Genomic DNA, 22,984 nt, shown 5'->3' with positions numbered 1-22,984 from the left:
AGTAGGACTATATTTACTGTGAAGTTGATGCACAATGGGTACAAATAGAAAAGGAACAGAAATACAACACCATTCATCCATAAAAGGAATGAACTCCAAACACCGACAGACACAATGGGTACAAATAGAAAAGGAGATAGCCTTATTTTCAAACAAGTTATTGCACAACTATTTTTGCGGTCTTTATTTATACATAAAACTCAACCATCTATTTTAAGTTCTAGAGGAACAGAAATACAACACCATTCATCCATAAAAAGAATGAACTCCAAACACCGACAGACACTTCCGATACCAAGGTTCTGTTTACCCCGAGACAGGCTAACTAAAATAGAAGTGAACATAAACAAGAAAACCAAGCATCCTATATACTGCAAGTCGGCCTAGCCAACTAAATTGTCAAACACATTGACATGGCTTTTATCTATGATTAATCAACTGCATCTGACAATATATATACATGATGAGCAAGTAAGTGTTTCAGTCTGAAACTTTGTCCAGTTCCTGGTGGCGATAAGCATGCCGAGCAGAAGAATAAGCTGAGAGAGCAGATCCAGTCATGCTGAAGGAGTGCTTTGCAAGGTCCATACTTTTCTTAGTACCCAACCATAAAACCCAAAAGAATCCAACCCAACCTGATTCATATTGACGTATCAGATGAGAAGCAGTACTCCAGAAAAATTAAGTTGCTTAATAAAAAGCATAAATCGATTTTCACTGAGAAGAATTTCAAGCTTCAGGGAGATAGTTTGATATAGCAATTATAAAGACATGAAACACATAATTACTTACGGTTACCAAAGTAGAATGAAAATGATAACAGTGCCACAGAAAGACAGCAATTGGAACAAAAGAGAGAAAACAGTGCAGATACGCTCAATAACAAAACTATTTAATGTGCACTAGGAAGTATATCAACTTAGGCATTGAAACATCTTATCCCATTCCTTCCAATTTGGAAGGCATGAAACACCATAATTGCATGAATCTGAAATGGAAAAAGAAGAAAAAATACAGCAACCACTGTGCATGAGGGTATGCAAACTCGCACACAAAAAACCACTCACATGGTTTAGCAAACGTGGTCAGTAAAAGGAATATAGGTCATTATTTTGTGCTAGAAGCTAGGCAAAGCCATACGGCAAGAGAGAGAGTGAGAGAGAGAAACCAATTAACGAACATACTCATGGTGATGATAGAAAGTGCAGAGTAAAAATCTAAATTCAGTTCCCCACTTTCAGTAAAAGGAATATGGGTCATTATTTTGTGCTAGAAGCTAGGCAAAGCCATACGGCAAGAGAGAGAGAGTGAGAGAGAGAAACCAATTATCGAACATACTCATGGTGATGATAGAAAGTGCAGAGTAAAAATCTAAATTCAGTTCCCCACTTATAGGCTGTGACATATCTTTTTTCTACCCTGGGACACCAAAGGGCCACCCCACAGATATGTAAATAAAAACTAAATTCTGTTCCCCACTTATAGGCCGTGACATATCTAAATAAAAACTTTGGGACACCAAAGGACCACCCCACAGATACACTCCAAGGAGAAAATCATGGATTTAGCCCAACATACTGCATACATCGACTTGTTGCAACTTCATTCAGATTACCATCTAAAATAACCCTTAAGGACTGAAATTCATTCAGGGACATGGTTTCCAGCAAAAATTTATAAAGATAAAAAAGTTCAACCCTATAAAAAGATAAAAACAAAAAGACTTCATCTTGTAGCTTCTAACCAAGTATAATCTTAAAACTATAAGAATGAAACAAAGTAAAAACTAAAATAGATGCTTAAAAAGATATACCTGTAGCTACAAGACCAGCTATAATTACTGAAATCGTTGCAGTTGAAATAACAAAAGCAGCAACCGATATGGCCCCAATATAAAAAACTGTTACACAGGCAAAGAAAAGAGCCAAGAAGCCTCCTGCAGCAGCCAAAGCAATGAGGGAAGAGATGATGACGGCATTGACAGTTGCAGCTAGAAAGAAAAGCATAAACACAAGCAATCCTGTCAAGGTAAGAAAAGCAATGGACCCAACCTGCAGAAGTATCGGTAAAAGGACAGTTACAGGATTCTGAAGAATGTAAATTAAGGGAGCTAGCAGACACAAGGCAAAAAAAGCAAACCAACAAATGTGATCAAAGTAAACACCACTTATTTATCATAACTAGATATCAATTTAAGCGGCAAGAAAGAAGAGCAGCATGGTGTATAAGGGATGCACAAAAATAGTTGTAAGAGCAAACATAGAAAAATTATAAAGTCCAGAAGGCACAAAGCAATTTGAAACTCATACCACAATCTGTAACTCAGCTATAGGATGCAACCATTATGAATTTAATGTTTCCAAGTAAAAAACGAAAGACTCATCCAAGATCCTAAAATGACGCGTTTTCTTTATGAGTCAATAGAACATTCTTAAATGAAGTCAGGAAGTAATTGTTCACTGGCCTTCGCTCACAACTGTAACCCTTTAGAGGATAACATCTGCAATACATGTTTCCTCAAGAGACATGACAAAATAAACAAACACTCATTTCATTATTTCATACAACATTACTTTTACTTATTCAAGAGAAAATATATATATATGTATCGTCAATAGTTGGAAACAATATAGCTTCATCTATTCAAGCCTCTCTCTCCACACAACTCACGCAAAAGAACCGATGCACACAAAGAAATCAGTGCCTATCAAAATCAAAAGTGGTCCTATTGTGTTACAAGTCTGCCAATTTAACTATCTCTCACTCAAGTGATGAAAATCTTCCAGTGCCCGGCAAAATTATACTCATTAAAGCTTAACTAGGTTGTTCTTGCTTCCTGCTTCTTTAACAATTGCTCTAAAACAAAATCATACTTGATTAAAAACGAAAAAAGAATGCCAAAAATGTATTACACCATCAAAAATTTAAAACTTGCTTAAAATGATTTCACCAAGGGATTTCTTCTACCTTACTCTACTTTTGTAAGAACAGTAAATCAAATAGATAGAAATAATATTACAAACTTCACATGATTTTGGTCAAGCAATGCGATGATTAAGAATTTTTTCTTTCCTTTAACAATTATCAATTCTGAAGCAGAAGAAAGGCAGAAAGAAATCGTTTAACAAAGAAATTTGAAAAAATTAAACAAAAAGAACCCTCACAGAGATGACAAGAAGAGCACGAAGGGGGCTGCCACTACGAGTCCACCGTATAACAGTACGGCTAGTGTTTCTAGAGGCTTCCCCAAGGCGAGGCCCATTCTCGGAAACAGAGATCTTGATCCGCTGCAGAAGCGGAGCTGGTGGCGATGACGATCCATCGGGGTAGATGATCGTCGAAATCAAACGGCGGAGAGCTTCATGGAGCAGCATTTCCTCACTTTGGGTACAGTTATTTTCGTCTACAGACGCACCGTTCATTTGCTCCGTCATTGTTGATGTGTTATTGCTTTGATGTAAGTTGAAGAATTAAGGAAAAACCTCAAAGATCAAAGATAGAAATGAAGAGTGAAGATGAGCTCATCAATTACACGTAGAATTTTGAATAATATTTCCTCGTTGGTTGTTGGGATTTTTTTAAATAAATAAATAAACTTTATTTTAAGTTGATTACATTCAACTCAAACACGTGTGTTATCTGTACGTCACATGGTTCGGAATGATTTTTTTAAGGGTAAATTCCACTCAAGTCACTAAATTATTATCAATTTCACATTTTGATCACTCAACTTCAAAAAGTTAAATGGTCATTGAACTGTTCAAAAGTTTTTATTTAAGTCACAACTATTCAAAGTTTTTTATTTAAATCACTGAGCTATTAGTTTTTTTTTAAAATCTAGCTAGTGAACTTCAAGCGACCATTCGTCGATTAGTACGATTGATCAATATCTATTGATGAGTAGAAGAACATATCATGGATCTAATTCAATTTGACAGTTAGTGTCAGAGATCGAAGAAGAAAGCTATTTGGATTTTAATTCGTAGATTTGTGACAATCAAAGTTGTTTCATGAAATAAACTAAATTGCAAAAGAGGAGGGAAAGAAAAGTTTTCACTTGATACAAACAATGGAAATGGGGAAGATCATACGACTACAATTTTAATAGTCTAATGAATTAAATGAAAACTTTCGAATAGTTTAGAGATCAATTTGTAAGTTTTTGAAGTTGAGTAATCAAAACGTAAATGTACATATAATTTAGTGATATTGTATGCAGTTTATCCTATTTTTAATGAATATTTATTAAAACGATTATATTGATATTATATGGCACAACAAAATGTAAAATATGTTAAGTTTTATATATATTTTTTTCTTGTTCCAATTCTAATTATATATCTCTTATAAAAAAATTCTAATTATATTTTAGAATATAAAGTATCATTAAATAGATATAAAATAGTAAAATTATGTCCAATTAAATTATAATATCAAGGTTTTGATAAAAATATAATATTTATAATATTTATTTTTTAATTTTTATTTATATGAATAAATTATAATAAAATTTTTAGTAAGTTAAAAATTGAATTACTTTGTGCAGTGTTAAAATAATTATGTTTTAAGTATTTTTTTAGTTGAGAATAACATCGAGTTGATCCGTCCTTAAATAATTCCTACTCCTGTTTTTATAAAAAAAATAATAATAATCTTTATTTGATATAAAAATAATTACATATTATTGAATCCAATTTGTCAAAATATTAACAATATAGAATTTATAAAATATGTAAAGTTAATTTAATTTTGCAATTAAGCTAATTAAAATTTTCTCATTAATTATATATTTAAAATTTAATAGTCACGAATGTCTATACTTTAATTAAAAATTATCCCCAAGTAATTAGATAATGAGATGCACCAAATTCGGATCTCGGAGTGTGTTGCTAGTGGACACAACGGAGCATTGGCCATCAAGTAAAGGTTTTCTCAACGGGGAATTTACATGGTAGGTCCCTTTTTATAAAGGATCAGATGAAATTAATCTATATACTATTAAATAAAAGCTTAATATAACATTTAGTACTTGAATTTGACATTTTTTTCTAATTTGGAATCTAAACTTTTTTTGGCCCAATTTGGTACCTGAACTTTTTTTGGCCCAATTTGGTACATGAACTTGTTTTTTTTTCTAATTTGGTACCTAAGCTTTTTTTATGTTCAATTTGGTACATAAATTTATTAAATGTTATACAAATTATGCAAAATACTAATGATGTTAATTTTTTTATGCTACAAAAATATTTTTAGCATTAGAGGAAATTCATGTTAAAAAAAATATATTCAACCATGCTTAACGAATTAATATTAAATAAGAAAAAAATATTTCAAAAACCCTAAATTAAAAGAAATTTATTATTTTCAATTAATAAAATAATTAAATAAATAAAACTAAAAGTAATTAAATATATAAATATAAAAAAATCATATTATCTATTATATGTCGGTCATACATTGATTATTTTGCTACCTTATAAAAAAATATTTTTATTATATTGGAGTAATTTGCAAAACATTTGACAAGTGCCAAATCAAACAAAAAAAATGGTTGGGTACCAAATTAGGAACAAGAGTCAAGTTCAGGTACTAAATTGAACTCTAAAAAGATTAAGTATCAACTTAAGAAAAAGTGTAAGTTTAGGTATCAAATTGGATCAAATAACAAATTAGGAAAAAGTATCAAGTTCTGGTGCCAATGTTATATTAAGCCTTAAATAAATGAGCAAGTTATATTAGTATTTATTTAATTATTAGTAAGTTTTTTTTGTCATCTTACTATGAATAGTTATAAGATTATCATTTAATTATTTAATTTTGCATATTTTAGTCTTTAGTGAGCTAATGATGCTAGCTCTTAAAATGGGCACAATAACAATTTTAACCCTCAACAAGTATAAATTATATCAAATTAGTGTTGACTTTAAAAAATGTTGATGTAAAATTAAAAAAAATTGTTAACATTGTTAGATTCAAGTCTATTATAATGCTATTTCTCATGACATGATTATCAAGCGAGTAACTCTTTTAAATTTTTAAAATACCAAATCAATAAATTTAATAGAAAAATTATACTGGTACTAACAATTAGACCTAAATTATCAAATTAAAAAATAGAAAGATTAAATTCTTAAAAAAATGTGAATTAAATTTTAAATATATATAAATATAAAAACTTAAATCATATTGTAACATTTAAATTTTAACTATTTAGTCTAAAAATGATTAAAGCTTATAATTTTCAAGGCATCTAAATTTTTAATTTTTTAAGGAGGCCTCACATTAATTAATATTCATTAAATTTAGTCTCTTCTTTATGGTTTGGTTTCCCACTTTTCTTCTCTTTACCGCGCTCTTCTCCATTATTTTCCTTTTATTTCTTTTCATCTCCTTTCTTTAATTTCCCCTTCCTTTCCTTTTATTATTAGTTATCGGCTACGGTAGAAAACCGCCGTACTGCAAAAGCAGAAGATGTATCTACGTAAAGCTGCCGTTAGTTTGCTAAGGAGAGTTCGCCTCCCTTCTCATTCCATCTCCACTTCTGTTTCTCCTCCAAAAACTTCAATGGCTACCGCCACCCCGTTGCCGTTCCCTCTTTCCAGTATGTTTCTCAATTTTTAAATATTTGTGATCATTTCTGTTAATTTCGCTATTTTTCCGGAATTCAATTTCGATTCAGTGACGCTACATTGAATCTGATCAAGCCCTTATTATCCTTTTAAATTTGAGAGAGTTCCAATTCTTAGATTAGAATGCTAATTATTTGGATTGTTCCCCAAATTGTTCATCATCTTTTGTTTATTATGTACCAGTGTTTGTTACTTGTGCTACTTACTTGCTTTAGGAACCAAAAAGAAAAAAAAAGTGAATTTGGATACAAAAGCAAACAAATTTAGAAAATGTAAAACTTTTTGGCAACAAAATGCTTGAGTTTACTTTTGATAGTAGAAATGGTGTTGCCTTTTAGCCATGTTCATGTTTGTTGACTTCCCTCGGAAAAGACGAAGAGGAAATAGTGAACCGAGTAGCATAAGTTACAAATTAACTCTGTCTGTAATGGTCTTTCATGTTTAGCTGTTATATTATCTAGTTCTTCCTGATATCATCGATTTTGATATTATTGCAGGAAAAATCCAATTTCCCAATCAATTTGGTAATGGAAGTTCATGGAGTACGACTTATGCTGATCCTCCTATATGGACTATACTATTTATTCAAGCTGGTATAACTTCTCACTTTCTCTCTCATCAAATTTTCCTTCTTACCTACTATACTAGTCTTTATCTCTGCACTGTATATTTTTTCTTTTGTCATTTCTACTGAAGTTCTTGTACTCCTCCTCAATCACACCCTCAAACATTTAAAAAGGACTCAGTTTTTCTTCTTTCTTTTTTTCAATGGGATTCTCGGTTGATGAGCTACAATACTGCTGCCTTCTATTGACTTGTTGCATTAGATCATATAGGGCGTATTTCTATGTTCTGTAAATCCTTTTATTCCCTGTTGGATATCTGGTTATCATTTTAATATGATTCCTGAAAATTCAAGCACTGTCTTATTGATTTTTTGGGTTAGAAATAGAACTGCAGAAAAGTTTGATGTTTTCTCCCTTTTTTATCGAAGTGTTTTGATTTTTTTGGTCTTTCACAATTCAAAATGTTGTTGAATTTCTTTGTAGCATATGTAGAATTTCTCGGGGTTTCAATCTAGAATTTCTTAACCTATATTGTTGTCTGCCTTCCTCTTTCTCATGTCTAATATATTTGAGAAAAAATGGTTTTTACTATTTTCTATTGAAGAGTATTTGTTTCGAATTGTGCACTGGATAGATATGCAAACAAAGAATATTGACATCTTGATATCACGTTTTAACCTTCTTGTTCTTTGAGTTGATCATAGATTTTTCTAATGTATTAAAAATTTTTCAGGAAATTGTAGTTTGCGTTGATTTTTGCTGGAGATGGTTTCCATATCTGATTCTGGTTTCTATTTGGTTATGGCTACCAAATTTGGTGCCCATACTATTGTCTCCCCCCCCCCCAAAACAACCCAAATTTAAAATCTTGAAGACGAATTGAGAGGGGAAGAATAAAAATAGTTCAAGTGGCCAAAAAAAAAAACAATCCTTGTCATCTTCAGACTTTCCAAATTTTGGGAAAATGCCATGTCAGTTTGTTCAAAGACACAATAACGAAGTCAATGCCCATGTTAGCAATGCCAATGGTGATAATTTGACATCGTTAGCAATTGAGTGGACATTAACAAATAATTTAAATAAGAAGACATGATTTAATATGAATTAATGTTGAGGCACTAAAAGTGTCACTGCGATCAAGTACTGAAATACATAGATAAAACACTCAATTAACCTACAAATCCAGGTTCCTCTATCAACATCTTAAAGATCATTGTGAAAATCTTAAAATCCTCAGAAATTTCTTGAGTTCTTGCTACCCATAGATCATACAAGTCATGACCCTTGGGCTTGTCCATTCATCAATAGACCTTCATCCTAAGTCTGTATTAAGCCATAGCTCAAATCATGTAAATAAAACCGAAATTAAGCATATTTTAAAAACAAATTATTGAAAGCTCAAATCTTAGCTTTGTTGTGCTGGTAAAATAAGATGAAGGGGATCAGCTGGAAATGGGAAAAAAGGGGTATAAAATAAATGGGAGTGAGACAAAGAAAGATAGGAGGAATGACACTGAATAGATGTCAGTGGTTTGCTGTGACTGCTGGGTGCTTGAAGAGAATGAGAGTAATTGCAAAGAAAGACAACAAATGCAGAGAACTTTTAGAACTTGAAGCCAACCATGCAGACACTTAGAGATACATATATTGTGCAAATCAAAGCAATAAATGTAAAGCAAAATGTTGCTAAAATTAACTGAAATTCGTTTTCCTATCAAATGATTTAATTGCTTTTCTTAGATCAGTATAGCTTCAATTATTGACCATTTAAGATATATTAGTTCATACTAATGTCTCATTTTTTCCATGTATTTTCGGTTTAAAATTGCATGCTCCTATTCTTGAAAAAAAGGCAATGAAGCTTGCATGCTGCAGTGCTTTTTCTGTACGCTATCCACGTTTCATTTTTTTGGTATTCATCTTCATTGCTGAAACTATGATCCTTGCATCCTTCTTGATCAAAGGTACTGTTATTCTTTCTTAAGTAATAGAGCTTTTGAGCTGAACTAAAACAAGAAAAAACACATTGAATCCTCTAATGTATAGCTAAACATCCAAACAAAATGCCTTAGCTTTTTAAAAGTTACTTTTAAATCTATCTCCAATCTTTTCTTTGATTGGTTATCGTCTTACAATTGATTACTGCTTATACAATTCTTGTTGATGGCTCTGTTTTCTTTGCAGCTATAATTTTGGGGATAAATGTCCACCCCATTTTTGCTGACGATGGCTCAAATGAAACAAATACAGAGAGTGAAGTCCAAGGCGTTAACATTTCTGGATTAAGTAAAATTGAGGATGGCTCTGTTATATCCAATGTACACACATCTAAGTGGAGGATTTTTACAGATAATGGGAGGGATTATTTTCTGCAGGCAAGCATTTTTTGCTCTACTTTTTATCTCTCTGTTTTAGTTTCTGACTTGCGCTCTCTCCCTCTTCCTTTTATAAATAATAGGGAAAACTAAAGGAGGCAGAAAAGTTCTTCCTTTCTGCAATCCAGGAAGCTAAAGAAGGATTTGGGGAGAGAGATCCCCATGTTGCATCTGCATGCAACAATTTGGTGAGTCTACTTCTCAAATGCCTTTGACTATAATCATGGTAGATGCAACATACATACTCCAAAAACTATCTATTTGTATCTTATCTTATGATTGAAGTACCCTAATGCTTCCAATACTTTCAAGTACATATCTAATACTGCACAAATTAAAAAATATATATATCTTTGATTCTTTAAGTATACTTATTCATAGCTATTTTTTTTGGTATGCAAAATATATCTACTTGTTTGTATAATTTGATAGTGAGGTTTTGGTGACATTTCTATTGTTTAGGACATTGACTGATTTTAAAACTTGCTTCTAGGTGAGAAAGGTTTGAAATATCTCTAAGGCTTAATGCATTATTTAATTTCCGAATTAGACACTTTTTTTCTAATGTAGTACCTTTGATTTTTTTGTCTAATGCGGCACCTGTATTTGACAAAAGTTATACATTTTAGTACCTAAAAGTTAGACTTGATAATGGGCCGGGCCATTGCAAAATTGTAGGCCCATTTTCTAGGCTCAGGCCCATCCCAAAAATGGGCCTAAAATTTTGCTCAAGCTTGGTCTGACTGAAAAATGCTAAACCCGAGCCCAGCCCGTATTAACTTTTTATATATTAATTTTTTATATAAAAATAAATTTAAAAATATAATACATCAAATACACTAAAAACATTAAAATAAATGTTTCCCAACAAATTGAAAATACATTAAAAAATAGTCTTTATACTTAAGTAGCATTAAGATAGTTGCAACTTAGCAAGCAATTCCTCTAAAATAGTAGCAAAATTAATAATAAAACAAGATTTATACAATATCCAAACAATAATAACAAAATAGTAATGATATGATAGGAAAATGGAAGCAAAACAACATCAATATGCCAACAAACAACAGCAAAACAGCAGTGAGAAAAACATTTAGGCAAATTCGGGCCGGGCCGAGCTAAAAAATTTTTACTCGAGGCTCGACCCATTTAGAAAAGAGGCTTTATTTTCTTGTTCAAGCTCATTTTTTGGGCCTATACTTTTATCCAAACCCTCCCACTTTTAGGCATACCTTTGGGTTTAATTGGTGGCCTGGCCCATGATCAGGTCTAGTAAAAGTAATAATTTTAATTTTTAGTGTTTAATTCGAGTTTTAGGGTTAATTTGTTGAAAATTCATAATTAGTTAATAATATTAGCAATTAACTTTCATTGAATCAACCCTATAACCTAAAAAATCACATCAATCAAACTATATTTAACAAATTAGACAAATATTAAAAAAATTCACAATTAACAAACCATGAAAATTCTAACCTAATCATATTAGCAATTAACTTTCATCAAATTAACCTTAAAACTTGAATTAAACACTAAAAAGTATATCTATTTCTACACTGGACAAGAAAAGAGCACTAGTTTTGGCCACATTCTAACCATTCTCTTGTACCAAAATGTATATCTTTAGCCAAACTAATATAGGTACCACATTGGACAAGGAAAAAATACTAGTTTTGGTTTTTTAGCTTGACACAATATATATTTCTACATTGGATCTGCTTTCATCAGTTTCATTTGTTCTCTGCTTAGAGTAATTGCTCGAGAATAACACCGATGCCAATGTTGAATTTGGTTTGGTATGTAATGTTGTTGTGGCTGGAAGCTTTTGACATAGGTGGTCTCTCTCAAGCATGTTGCATAGTCAAAATTTTTTAATACCTTGAAAATTTCAATCACTGGTATGTTTATGTGGGTCCCACGTCTATTAAACAGTGTGGACCCATCACACCTTTGGGAATGCTTAATAGACCATTGGTTGTCTTATATTTACTCTAGGTGTCCACATTGTCCTAATGAAAGTAGTGATGTCAATTCTTTCTTCTCATGAAGTTGAGATAAAAAGCTTTTCTCTTTTCCTTGCTTTTTTCTTCTCTAAATCTATTTATTTACATTGCAATGTAGCTTCTTCTGTTTAAGAAATTCATTCCCTTGTTCCCTTTACTTTTTTCCACTTTTTTCCCTTTCATCCTTTTTAGGCAGAGCTTTACAGAGTTAAAAAGGCATTTGACAAGGCAGAACCTTTGTATTTAGATGCCATCCGCATATTAGAGGAGGCATTTGGCTCTGAAGATATACGGTAACTAGCGCGTTACTTTTTAAACTTACATAAGGATCATATGTCATCAGGATTATATCTCAAGTATATTATTCTGTACATTTTGCTTTCATATAATATTTTAAATTTCATGAAGATGCCATGTTCAGATACACTTGCACAGGTAAGTAATTTTCTAGTAATTATTCATGTTTATGTTGGCATACATTATACATAATCTACGGTACAGAATCTGCTTTGTTTAGTCTTGTAACTGTCAATTCAGGTTAGGATTTGATGTAGAAGAAACTAAGGCGCATGCAACGTAGGTTTGAAGGAAAAGACTAAGATTTGGGAGTTGCCTTTTTGCTTGGGTTTCAGATCTGGTTTAATTTATATCAAGGAATATGAAGAAAAAAGGAATTAATCAGATAAGAGGAAAACATAAAAGCCAAGATGAGAGATTGAAAATCCTACGCAACTTAGTTTATATAATTCTACATATCTGGAAAACATTAAGTTCTTGTTGAAATTGGACACATGTCAGAGAAGCTTGCAAACTTTTCCAAAGTTTGTCTTTAAGTTGAAACCTGATAAACCAATTCACAAGTTTAAGATACAAAAACCTGTCACTGCTACTTCTTCAGTGAATGGTGCTAGCAAGATTGTTTTGTACCAGACAGCTGTACCTTGCCTAATTTTCCAACCATTAAGACAAATATGATCGATAAGGAACCTAAAATTTAGAAAAATCAAACTAATGGAATAACCCATTGCAACTTTCTTGTCCAAAATCTTTGAAACGGTTGAAGGTGTCCAATGGAGATGGTCTTAGTCCAAACATGAGATATATTTGGAATCAATCCTCTTAAGGAAATTAGTGCTGTTTTCCTGACATACTCCATTTTCCAGTTTTATTGTTCAAGAAGGTAGATGTACCTGAACACAGATTTTATATGAGCAGACAGATTTCATTTATGTTAATAATACAGTAGTTTCTTATACTGTACCAAAATAGTTGTAAATGGGTGCAAGCAACTGCCTTATTAATCTTATTTCTTATTGTTCATTGAACTATTTTATCCATATTAATAAAGTGTAGGAGTTGCCCTGCACAATCTCGGGCAGTTCTATCTTGTCCAGAGAAAGTTGGAGGCGGCTCGGGTGTGCTACGAGGTAAGAGAATATGGTTCATTGACTTGGAAACTTTTTTGATGCTCAATATTTCTATCTGTATCAATTTGGATCTAGTGGATTTGCATACGGAGTTTTTAATCATATGATCCAGCTGGTGGGTTGTGTCAGGCATGAGAACTGTGAGCAAAGACCAAAAAATACGCAATTTATTGTGGCCTCCTTTGTTAACAGCAGCTAATTCAGGGTATTAAGAAACACAGCATTTCTGGGAAAAATTGATATCACAGTTGGTGTAGGAGAAATTTTCCTTATAATTTTTGTTCTGTTCAACTGTTGCTAGTTTGTTGCAGACTGCAGTTTGCTTCTATCTAGTAAGGAATGTTTTAATTGGAAGACCAGGATCATATTGTGAGAGACAGCTCCTTAGTTATTATTGGATAACTTGGATTGTTTGATACACTATAAGCATGATGGAATATCGTTTCCCTACTCTGATTACCATGTCAACTAGATGTCAGAGAATTGCAGTATTAGACTTTCTAAATAGCTAGTTGTTTGTTAGTTAAACTAAAAAAAGCTAGTCCTTTTCTGGTGTCCCTGCTTCATTCTAATGCCAATCAAGAAATTATGTATTCTCCTTTCATTTGGGGATGGGAATGTGTAGTTGAGAATCTCGTCAAATTTTAACTTGTAATTCATATGAATTCCAAAGAACATATTGAAGCATCATGTTTGAGTAGCTTTCTATTTTTCTTTTCTTTTCTGTTTTTTTTAAATAACTGTAAAAATTAAAAGTATACTATTATTATTTTTTATACTCTTGTTTAATCACAAAGTACTTAATTCTAAATGGCCTGGCAACAATTTGATAGATTAAATTTATACATGCATTGCAACTGTTTCTTAAACATGTACAACTGCTAGTTGTTTCATGTCTATCGTATTTTATTAGTATTATTAACTTGTATATATGTTTGGCATTAAATTTTATGGTGTGCAACGATAGATTTAATTAATTCAACTCAATTGCATTCATCTCCTAAGTCTCTATGTTTATTTACCTATTTATACTTCGATACTTACAGTTTATGACAACTTCATCTAAAATATCTTCTTTTTTTTTTTTTTTTTTTTGGTAATTCCTTTGACAGAGTGCTTTAAAGGTATGAATCAGATATTCAAGTAGGTATGCCTTTATATACACATGCGTGCACGTGCACCCACACATATGCATCACACAGAGACGTATACATGCTTAGATATCTTTTTACTGATTTTCATCTTAAATGCATTTTGTGACTCAAATTGAAATTAGTTTTCCTTTTCTCTATTATACTTTCTTTAGAATGACAGAATTATGCTACAAAATGGTTCAGATAAAGGGACGTGTTCTTGGACGTGGCAGCGCAGATTATGCGGATACAATGTATCACCTTGGAACGGTAATTTTTCAGATATCCATATCATTTTGTCACCCTTCTGTTGTTTGATTTTGCTACAGCCTCTTGTACTATTAATTAGTTCTCATCCTTGTGTTCTGCATTTTTTCTTTATAATGTGCATCAGTTGTTGGAGGAGATTTACATTTTGTTCATCAATCCACTTCAAGAATGATTAGAATTTCAAATTTTTAAGCTGTCTTCAGATGAGGGATTCTTTTAGTAGAAATAATATCAAATTTAAATCTTGGCAAATTAAAAGTTGCCTAACTTACAATTTCATATTCCATATTGTACATTTTTCTCTTTTTTTCTCTCCCTAACTTCATTATTTTTTTTCCCTCCTCATCAAATTCTGGTACTTCAAATTTCATTCTAAGTATAGAATATATTACACCGGAGTTCTTTAGATTTACCTCGATCTACTCTCTAGTTAAGTTGTTTAGAGATTCTACATCTGCCCCAATGATGGAATATGAGCATTTATCATAAACCCAATATGGGTGTGATTAATTTTGCTTGCAAAACAGAGGCAATAATCAACCTCTTGGTATTTCAATCCAACGTCTCTCATTCTTTATCATGAACTGCAAAAACCTTTAATGTAAGATTTCACCAAAAAAGTAGTTGATTTGAATGCTTAGATTTCTTTGGTCAATTTAAATGAGTATTGAAGAAAGAAACTGAAAAGAATTCGGGTTTGCTGAAAGAAAATTTTTTTCTTGAGTACTTCATTTGAAGTGAAAAAGAGGACAACTTCTGAGCAAGATTTTTTGTTTCTTAAAGATTCACCAATTTCATCTTGACTAGTGAGTGAAACACTAACATTTGTGGATTTGGGATTTAAAACCTTAGTTTTAAGATTCGTTAGCTTCTTTTTTTTTTTTAATTAGAGAGTAATTCAAAATGATGCAGTACATGCTACTCATGCATGCATGCATGCCTATTGAAGGTTCGAGTTTTTAGCAATGCAAGAAGCAGTCTTTTGGTGTGGAGTGTGGGATTCTGAACTGTCGGACTTCAGTGTTTTAGGGACAAAACTGAGTTTCTCGTGTAAACTGGAATTTAATAAGAAATACTTATCCAAACAATGCAATTACAAATGCAGATATCATAATTTATGCTTTTTAAAATGCTTGAAAATTTTCAATTTCCTCATCTATATGCACTCTTTGATTTAAGTGCTGCAAAATGTCTTTTCTGTGGTAATGGATGCTGAGATTCATGCCTAATTATGACAGGAGATATTGTAGTAACGAATTCTTTGTGCCTGTAAAATTGTTATATATCCTACTTTTGCTTCATTGTTATAATCTTTGTCTTCTGCTGTATTCTCATTAATGTGTTTTGATGTTAGAGTGAGTTGTCGTTTACTTGTAGGTATTGTTTCTCCAAGGTAGACTAAATGACTCTGAGGTCGTTATTCAGGATTCTATCAGAGTACTAGAGGTACATTTCTATTCTGGTCAAAGTTAGTGTTAATTATGGGTGTTATATGGTCATGGGTTTGGTGGTTTTCTATTTTTTTAATGTGCTCAACTATATATAGGAAAATGGTCAGGGGGAGTCAATGGCATGCATCAGGAGATTACGATATCTGGCGCAGGTTGTAAATCTTCCTGTCCTTTTTATAGCTTTTTTCATATCACTTAAATAGCCTTTGGTTGATAGGATGTTTACCTGGTTAGAGTAATGAAAAGGCTCAGTTATACTTCATTGGAGGATCTATTGAGGCAAAATCTCGCTTCTTTGTAGTTTCCTATTAACACTTGGTCTTCTAAGGCATCCGAAGGGAGGCCCTCATTAGTCAATCTTGATGGAAGTTGACTATATTTGGCAGGTTTTAATTCCATGTAACCATGTGGAGAAAAGATATTTGTATGCTTATCATGCTAGTTACAAAATTTAGACAGCCATTAAGTTCTAGTTGAATTTTAAGGACACTATATTAGGCCTATCTGGTTTTAGCGGTCATCCTTTTTTGCTTTTTTCCCTTTATGTTACGTTGTGAGCATGTTGTTTATATATTTGTTTGTTAACTATGTAGAAAATAATCTACTTTTAAGTTCTGCAACCAACATATATCAACAGATTGATTTGTTGAGGATGGAAATTATAGTCCCCCTCTTTACCACTCAAGTTAGCATGTTCGTAAAATAATAGGAATTTTACAGCTGAAGAAAAATTATATATTTGAGGTTCAACTTGTTACTTTTGCTGACCTCAACAAGTTGTTTCCCTTGCATGAAAATTTTATTTGAACAGAGGTAGCATCTTAAGTTACAATGCTAAGACTCCAGGATAAAATGTTCATGCTAGATGATGCACATGATTGAACATGTAATCCCTTTTGGTGATATTTTGTGTTGCACATTCTTCATGCATTTTTCTGAACACATGATGTACTAATATTTTCATGTTTGTGGCACTATACCTAATTGTTCATTTCCGAGGTATTGGGTTACAGATGCTTCTTTATTTTGCTTCATCTGACTTGATGCAACAATCCAGAAGTTATATAAATTGGTTTTAGAAATACTATTTATTTTTTTTCTGTTTTATCTGTACTATATAATTTGCAATTATTTTAATGAGTGTCAATGGCTAGGATTAGCTGTTTAGATGGGGTTCATGTGTATCCAAGGGCTAGGATAGAAAGCTGCTGTGACTCTGGGATAAATTGTCTGTTAAACACATTAGTCAAACTTATTATACTTGGGTATCATCATTAATGGTTCTACAAATAACCATAGTTTTTCTTGTTCAAACTTAAAATTTTGTCATTGTAGCATTAGTACAGATTTTCTTTACTGTTCTGGTTTTTTTTCTACTAGTTATACTCCTGTAATGCATCAAATCCACTTACGTCGTTGCTAATTTTTCTAGATATACATAAAATCCAATCGTATTTCAGAAGCTGAAAATATAGAGAGAAAGGTCCTTCATATTATGGAATTATCTAAGGTTTGAATTTTATTCCTCTGCTCATGTATGTTCTTTTACATGTGTAATTATTGTGCTTATGTTTTTTACTTATGTTTGTGGGTATTTCTGGGTGTGTATGAATTTCTGGGTGAAACTTTTCCTCTCTGAAGACATTCTTGTTATATGTTATTATTCATTCCAAATTGTTTGAAGTTCAAAAGATATTGACTTCATAACTTGTATTTTCTGAAGATACTTCTATTATTCCTATTAGTTGATTTTAGGATAAAACCACCTCCTCATGGTTCTTTTATCAGCTTCTACATGATTCATGCAAATCAATGGATGCTTATTGCCATGTACTCGACAAAAAGTTTAAATTTATAAGTGCATGCATTGGACATGTTGTCACCCTTACTGGCACCTTCTAACATAGTTTGTTAACGTTGCTTGATACTTTAAGTATTAGGTTGTTGCTTCACTTGGGGTAGGGCCTTTCCTTTTACCTTTTATACCTCAGGTAGTGAAAGGATCCTGGAGTCTAGAATGTTCCTTGCAACTATTGGAAGAAACATCTTTTAGGGTTCTTTTGGAATTTGTTTCTTTTCTCCTCTCTATTTTCTCCACTCTATTTTCTCCAATGAGCTATGCAAGCACATTTACTGCTGCCCTTGCAACTTAAGTTTCTATTAAGTTCTCACAAAATACAATTCAAAAGATTTTTACTCCCAAAAATCTATCTCAAGAACCGAATTGCCTTCAAATCTCATAAACAATTAGATAACATAGTGATTAAATGATTGCTGTATTGAATCATTTTCTTTAGTGACTAACATTATTTTCTTTCAGGGATGGAACTCATTGGACACTGTAGTTGCTGCAGAAGGGTTGGGCTTAACATTACAATCATCTGGGAGCTTAAAAGAAGCACAAGAACTTCTTGAAAGGTTGGTAGACTTTAATTTTTCTTCAATATTGTGATAGTTTATCGTTCCAGACATCATATTCTTTCATGCATTTTTCTTCTTAGGTGTCTTGATGCTCGGAAAACATTACTCCCTGAAGATCACATCCAGGTTTGTTGTTTTGATTTTGTACAGATAAAAATATCTAAAAATCAGATTTGATATCATTTTGATTAGTTGTTATGATTCAATGAAGTATTTTCATTATACTATTAAATTTCTAACAAAAATGATTGCTAGTTTGGAAAGTTGGAATTAATCACCAAGTGTTCCTAATTTCTTTTAAGTCTTAGAGACTTGAAAAGCATAATTTTGAAGTATTTATTTCTTATGTCGAGTTTCAAAATTCAAATCAATGGATAGTTGTTTGTTTGAACTCAAAATAAGACCCTTCTTATAACTATAAAAAGGGATGACTGATGGTAAAGATAAACATGCATGAACCAGATCAGTTTACTAATACTTTATTTGCATGAACAATGTATTTGTAGGGACTAAGCCAAAAGTTTACTTTCCATTAGAAAATAATCAATTATTTTTATGATCTTTTTGTTGCTAAGTATTAAAAAGTAACAACAATAAAGTAAGATCTGTCTATGTTGATAAAAGGCGCATATGTGTGCCTGTGCCTTTGTACATTGTTATTCTGGCAATGTAGCTAACTTTTTTGTTCTATTTTACTGTCAGCCATCTTGATTATTGGAAACAATATTCTGGAATCCTGGACCAAACCCTTGTAAATAAAAACACTCATCACTAAACACTGGTTGTTAAAAAGAACATTTTTGTTGTCGTGTTTGGTAACATGTTTTATATAAGAATGCTGGCCAAACCTGTCAAAACAAGTGTTTTGGGTTTTGTTTTTAACAACAGGCGAGTATGGTAAATAACTTCAAGGAGGTGGATGGATTTGTCAAAAAATTATTGTAGTTAAATGGTTTTTTATCAGACTCAAATGTACTGTGTACAATTCATGATTGCTTCTCCCACTTTTATGTTGCTTCTCCCACTTTTATGTTTAATGCACTGCTTTTTATGGTCTATACAAATTTTAAAAGCAATTTGGAAGTCTCTCATAGTAATCAATGTTTATGAGAGAAGCTTCAATGTTTGGACATATTCACCAACACTATTCTACTCAATGTATCCCAACATTTATATAAACTTTTGAAATATTCAATAAGCTCGTTTGGATATGTATGTTGAATGAGTACAAACATTGCCAAAATGGAAGTCTAATAATATTTTGTTTCTTCGCTATTTCATGCCATCTTCCTATTTCACATATAAAAATAATTGTAAGAAGAACAAAAAATGTTACTGAGAAAAGCAATAAGGTAAATTTAAGAGGAATCACCTTTGTTTTTCCTGGGGACAGATTGGAGCCAACATGCTTCACATTGCTAGGGTTGTAATGCTTAATTACAATCAACTTAGGGGGATGCATGTTTCTGATGCAATTGCTGAGCTTGACAAGGCAAAAGGTCTTTTAAACAATGCAATAAGGTTAGTGCTGTTTCATTACCAGAAAAAGAAAATAGGGGCTCTACAACCTATCTTTTTCCACTTTTTACTCTCCAATTTAGTTGATAATGATTAACATAGGTTAATTTGTTATTTCCCTAGTAATAATTTATTCTCTGCCCTTGTCTGCATATCATATATTCGAACAAATATGTTTACTCATTTCTCTTTACGTGATAGGATAACAAGGAAAGTTATTAGTAAATCGAAAACACAAAACAAGAAGCAAGGTTATGGAGTTTCTGGAGAAACTAGGCGAGATGGTTATGCAGCAGTGATCATACTGGTTAGTTCCTTGTCAATAATAGATTATGTTGATAATATGAATCCCTTCTCTTGTATTTTCAACAGAAAAATTTACATTGCTATTTATACTAAAAGAGTAGGCCTAACTAAGGAAACATAATCAATACATTAAATCAATAATCCTAATTTTAAGCTAATTCCCTAAAAATCAGTAATGAGATAAGCTGTCAACAGATTATCTGTCAGCTTCTTTTATCTAAATGTTTTAAGATTTTGTTGTCTATTTATGTGGAGATTTAAACAAGTCAACTTTGTTTCCTCCCATGGAAACAATTTCTTGTCAAGTTGAAAAAATTGGGATAGAGGGAGTATGAGATAAAATGATATTGTTTACAATTTGATCATTTATATTATTTTATTTAATGAACTTGGATCCTTAGATTGTTAATGGCCAGAATAAGGTGATAATGATGTAATTAATATACTTCCCAACCATTGTCTTTTATTTACAGTTCTGTGCTGATATTTTATTGTTTATTCTCCTCCATTACCTGATAAAAGAAGGATGCTTTTATTATCACTGCATTCACATTTTTTTGTTATGAGCTACCAGTTGACAAAGTCGATTTGAATTTCTTTCTTTGGCCTAAAAACTAATGAATAGGTGATATCAATATTTAAATTGAAAAAAAAAAAGTCAACATCATGCTAAATGTTAGTTTGTTAAAAATGTGTTGCTTTTAAATTATAATTCTCTTTGTTATCATGGGATGTGACAATTTTTTTTTTTCATTGTGGTTGCAGTTGCAGTCGCTCAATGAACTAGGGCTTTTGGAGATCAACCGGCAAGAACTGCAGGAATCAGGGGTTAGTATTGTTACCTTCTGGTTCTCGGCGTTTGGTTCAGGTTTCTTTGAAACGATTAACGATTTACGGTAGTTCTTGCTTTGGTCAAATTGACATTTCTATTTAGTGTTATTCATTTGATACCCAAGTTATAGTTAATGTTTGATTTGGCACCTAAAGTACCTTAGGTACTTTTGTTTTTCAGTTCGCACAATGAGCTCCCCCACACAATGGGTAAAATGACGACAAATAGTTAGTAAAATGCAACATGAGGCTAATATGCCACATCATTTTATTGGGGTGTGATTTTGTTTTGGGCATTTTTTTAATTTCTGAAATAAAATAAGAAAAAAGATAAAGATAAAGAACATTGAAAACAAATTGGTATGTGAGAATAAAGGAAATAGGAAAAACAAGAGAGGGGCCTTACATATGATGATCTCCATTGAAATCAAATACCATCATGCTTCTCCTATGTTCTTTTGTAATTTTCCCTTTTTAAATTCAATAGTTTGAACAAATGTATCAGATATGTTTTTCTTCACCTGAACTTATCTGAGATGTTTGAAGATATTGAAATGTGCCCATCGATGTCAATTTTCTATTCATCCTTGTGTTCTTTATGTAGTGACATAATTGGTATTTTGGACCTATTTATTTCAAGCTGTCCTTTGACTATTGTACTAATAGTTACTATGGTTCCGTTGGGCTACAGGCAAAGTTGTCATCCACTCCTGAGGTCAAAAATGCACATTTTGAATGCATTTCTTCCTACAAAGAGGTTCGTCGCCTGGCTAATGTCTTATATTTATTTTAATCACTCATTTTATTTTACTCTCTTACATTGGTGGGTTGACTTGTTCTTTTTCTTATGCGGTGCCTGGTTTCTTTTAAATTCTTTCCTTGTCATAACCCATTTTTTTCTCACTTATCCTTTGGAGTTGAGTAGAACCATTCATGTTGCTCAGAAACCTGCAAATTAGGTCAATTATCCCTTTTGTACTATAATTTCTTTATTCCAAATATCATCTATTATATATGCTTTGTATTTTTGGAGCAAAATTGTTTGTCATATCGCATTTAAAAATCTCCTATGCGGCCTAATGCATCCGACAGCACTTTGAAACCAAGTTAAATGCAACTCTCTTTTACCCTTAAATTATGGCTTCATACTTGCATGTTTTCATTGAAATAGAAAGCTTAAATCTTGAATTAAATGTATGTTGTTGCAAGAATGTCAATTGTTTTAAACTATACAATGCAGTTGGCAACTGAAAGGTTAATTGGTGATTCGACGCAAGTAAAGGCGGAGTATCTTTCTTGTTTGAAGCATCTTTCAAGTTTGTTAGATGCTAAAGGCACAACAGAATACAGAGGAACAACGTTGCAGGAGCTGAAGGATGAAATCAAGCGTGTAGAAGATGATATTTCGCAGTCGTGGAGGCATAAAAGCTAAGCCAGACTACCCAACACGTTATTTTGATTCAATTTTGTGAAATATACTTTCCATTCCTGTTTGAAGAAAATTTTATGACTTCTTCAAATAAAATTTTATGCCAATTTCATTCCAATGGATATGAAGGAATTGAAGTGCAAATGATTGTTAATTTTAGAGGGATGGTTATGTTGGGATGTTAATTCTTTTTGAATGGCACTTTTTTTTCTTCACCATCTTAAAATTGCATGTAAACAAACATGAAAAAATTACGCAAATAAGAGTTAACAGTTGGTTCGTTCATTTATTAGATGAGCCATCAAAATCATGTTATGCCAACCTATGACCATTAATTTGTTTAAATGCTGAAGCTAACAAACTTTTTAGAAAAAAAAAGAAATTATATTCGTTTATGATTTTATTTACATGCTCATTAATATTGTCTTTAGCATCTTTCTTTTTGTCGAAAAAAATATGATAGTACTTGAAAAAGCTTCCTTGTGTTTCTTTTGTCCTAATAGGACAAATTTTCTTCTCTTCGAAACTTCCAAATGGAATATAATCTTAAGTAGACCAAAATCTTCGCGATTAGTCAAATGAGTGCTTGCTTGGTTTGTTGGTTATGGGGAATGGGTTAGTTATT

General features: G+C 32.0%; 2 protein-coding genes across 3 annotated transcripts; one reads left to right on the top strand and one right to left on the bottom strand.

Annotated features, from left to right (window-relative positions):
* Window positions 1-119: 119 nt before the first annotated feature.
* LOC107899368 (uncharacterized) lies at window positions 120-3,584 on the bottom strand. Its single transcript, XM_016825063.2, has 3 exons — window positions 3,165-3,584; window positions 1,814-2,051; window positions 120-635 (listed from the first exon to the last, which is right to left on the bottom strand). The coding sequence occupies exons 1-3, from the start codon at window positions 3,432-3,434 to the stop codon at window positions 481-483; spliced, it is 663 nt and encodes a 220-aa protein (XP_016680552.1). The 5' UTR covers window positions 3,435-3,584; the 3' UTR covers window positions 120-480.
* Window positions 3,585-6,338: 2,754 nt separating this feature from the next.
* LOC107899367 (kinesin light chain 3) lies at window positions 6,339-22,644 on the top strand. Of its 2 annotated transcripts, XM_016825061.2 has the most exons (18): window positions 6,339-6,601; window positions 7,127-7,222; window positions 9,380-9,570; window positions 9,654-9,758; window positions 11,766-11,866; window positions 12,922-13,000; window positions 14,113-14,124; window positions 14,338-14,403; window positions 15,781-15,849; window positions 15,950-16,006; window positions 17,287-17,364; window positions 18,175-18,272; window positions 18,356-18,401; window positions 19,669-19,796; window positions 19,995-20,100; window positions 20,865-20,927; window positions 21,622-21,687; window positions 22,171-22,644. In XM_016825061.2, exons 1-18 carry the CDS (start codon window positions 6,472-6,474, stop codon window positions 22,360-22,362), a joined length of 1,683 nt encoding a protein of 560 aa, XP_016680550.2. In that variant the 5' UTR covers window positions 6,339-6,471; the 3' UTR covers window positions 22,363-22,644. The 2 variants fall into 2 exon arrangements, with proteins under 2 accessions (XP_016680550.2, XP_016680551.2); XM_016825062.2 differs by lacking the exon at window positions 17,287-17,364.
* The last annotated feature ends 340 nt before the right edge of the window (window positions 22,645-22,984 follow it).

This window comes from Gossypium hirsutum, chromosome A07 (assembly GCF_007990345.1).
Source record: "Gossypium hirsutum isolate 1008001.06 chromosome A07, Gossypium_hirsutum_v2.1, whole genome shotgun sequence".
NCBI lineage: Eukaryota > Viridiplantae > Streptophyta > Magnoliopsida > Malvales > Malvaceae > Gossypium > Gossypium hirsutum.
Note: the sequence above shows the minus strand (reverse complement) of the source record. Positions and strands in the feature narration are given on the sequence as shown.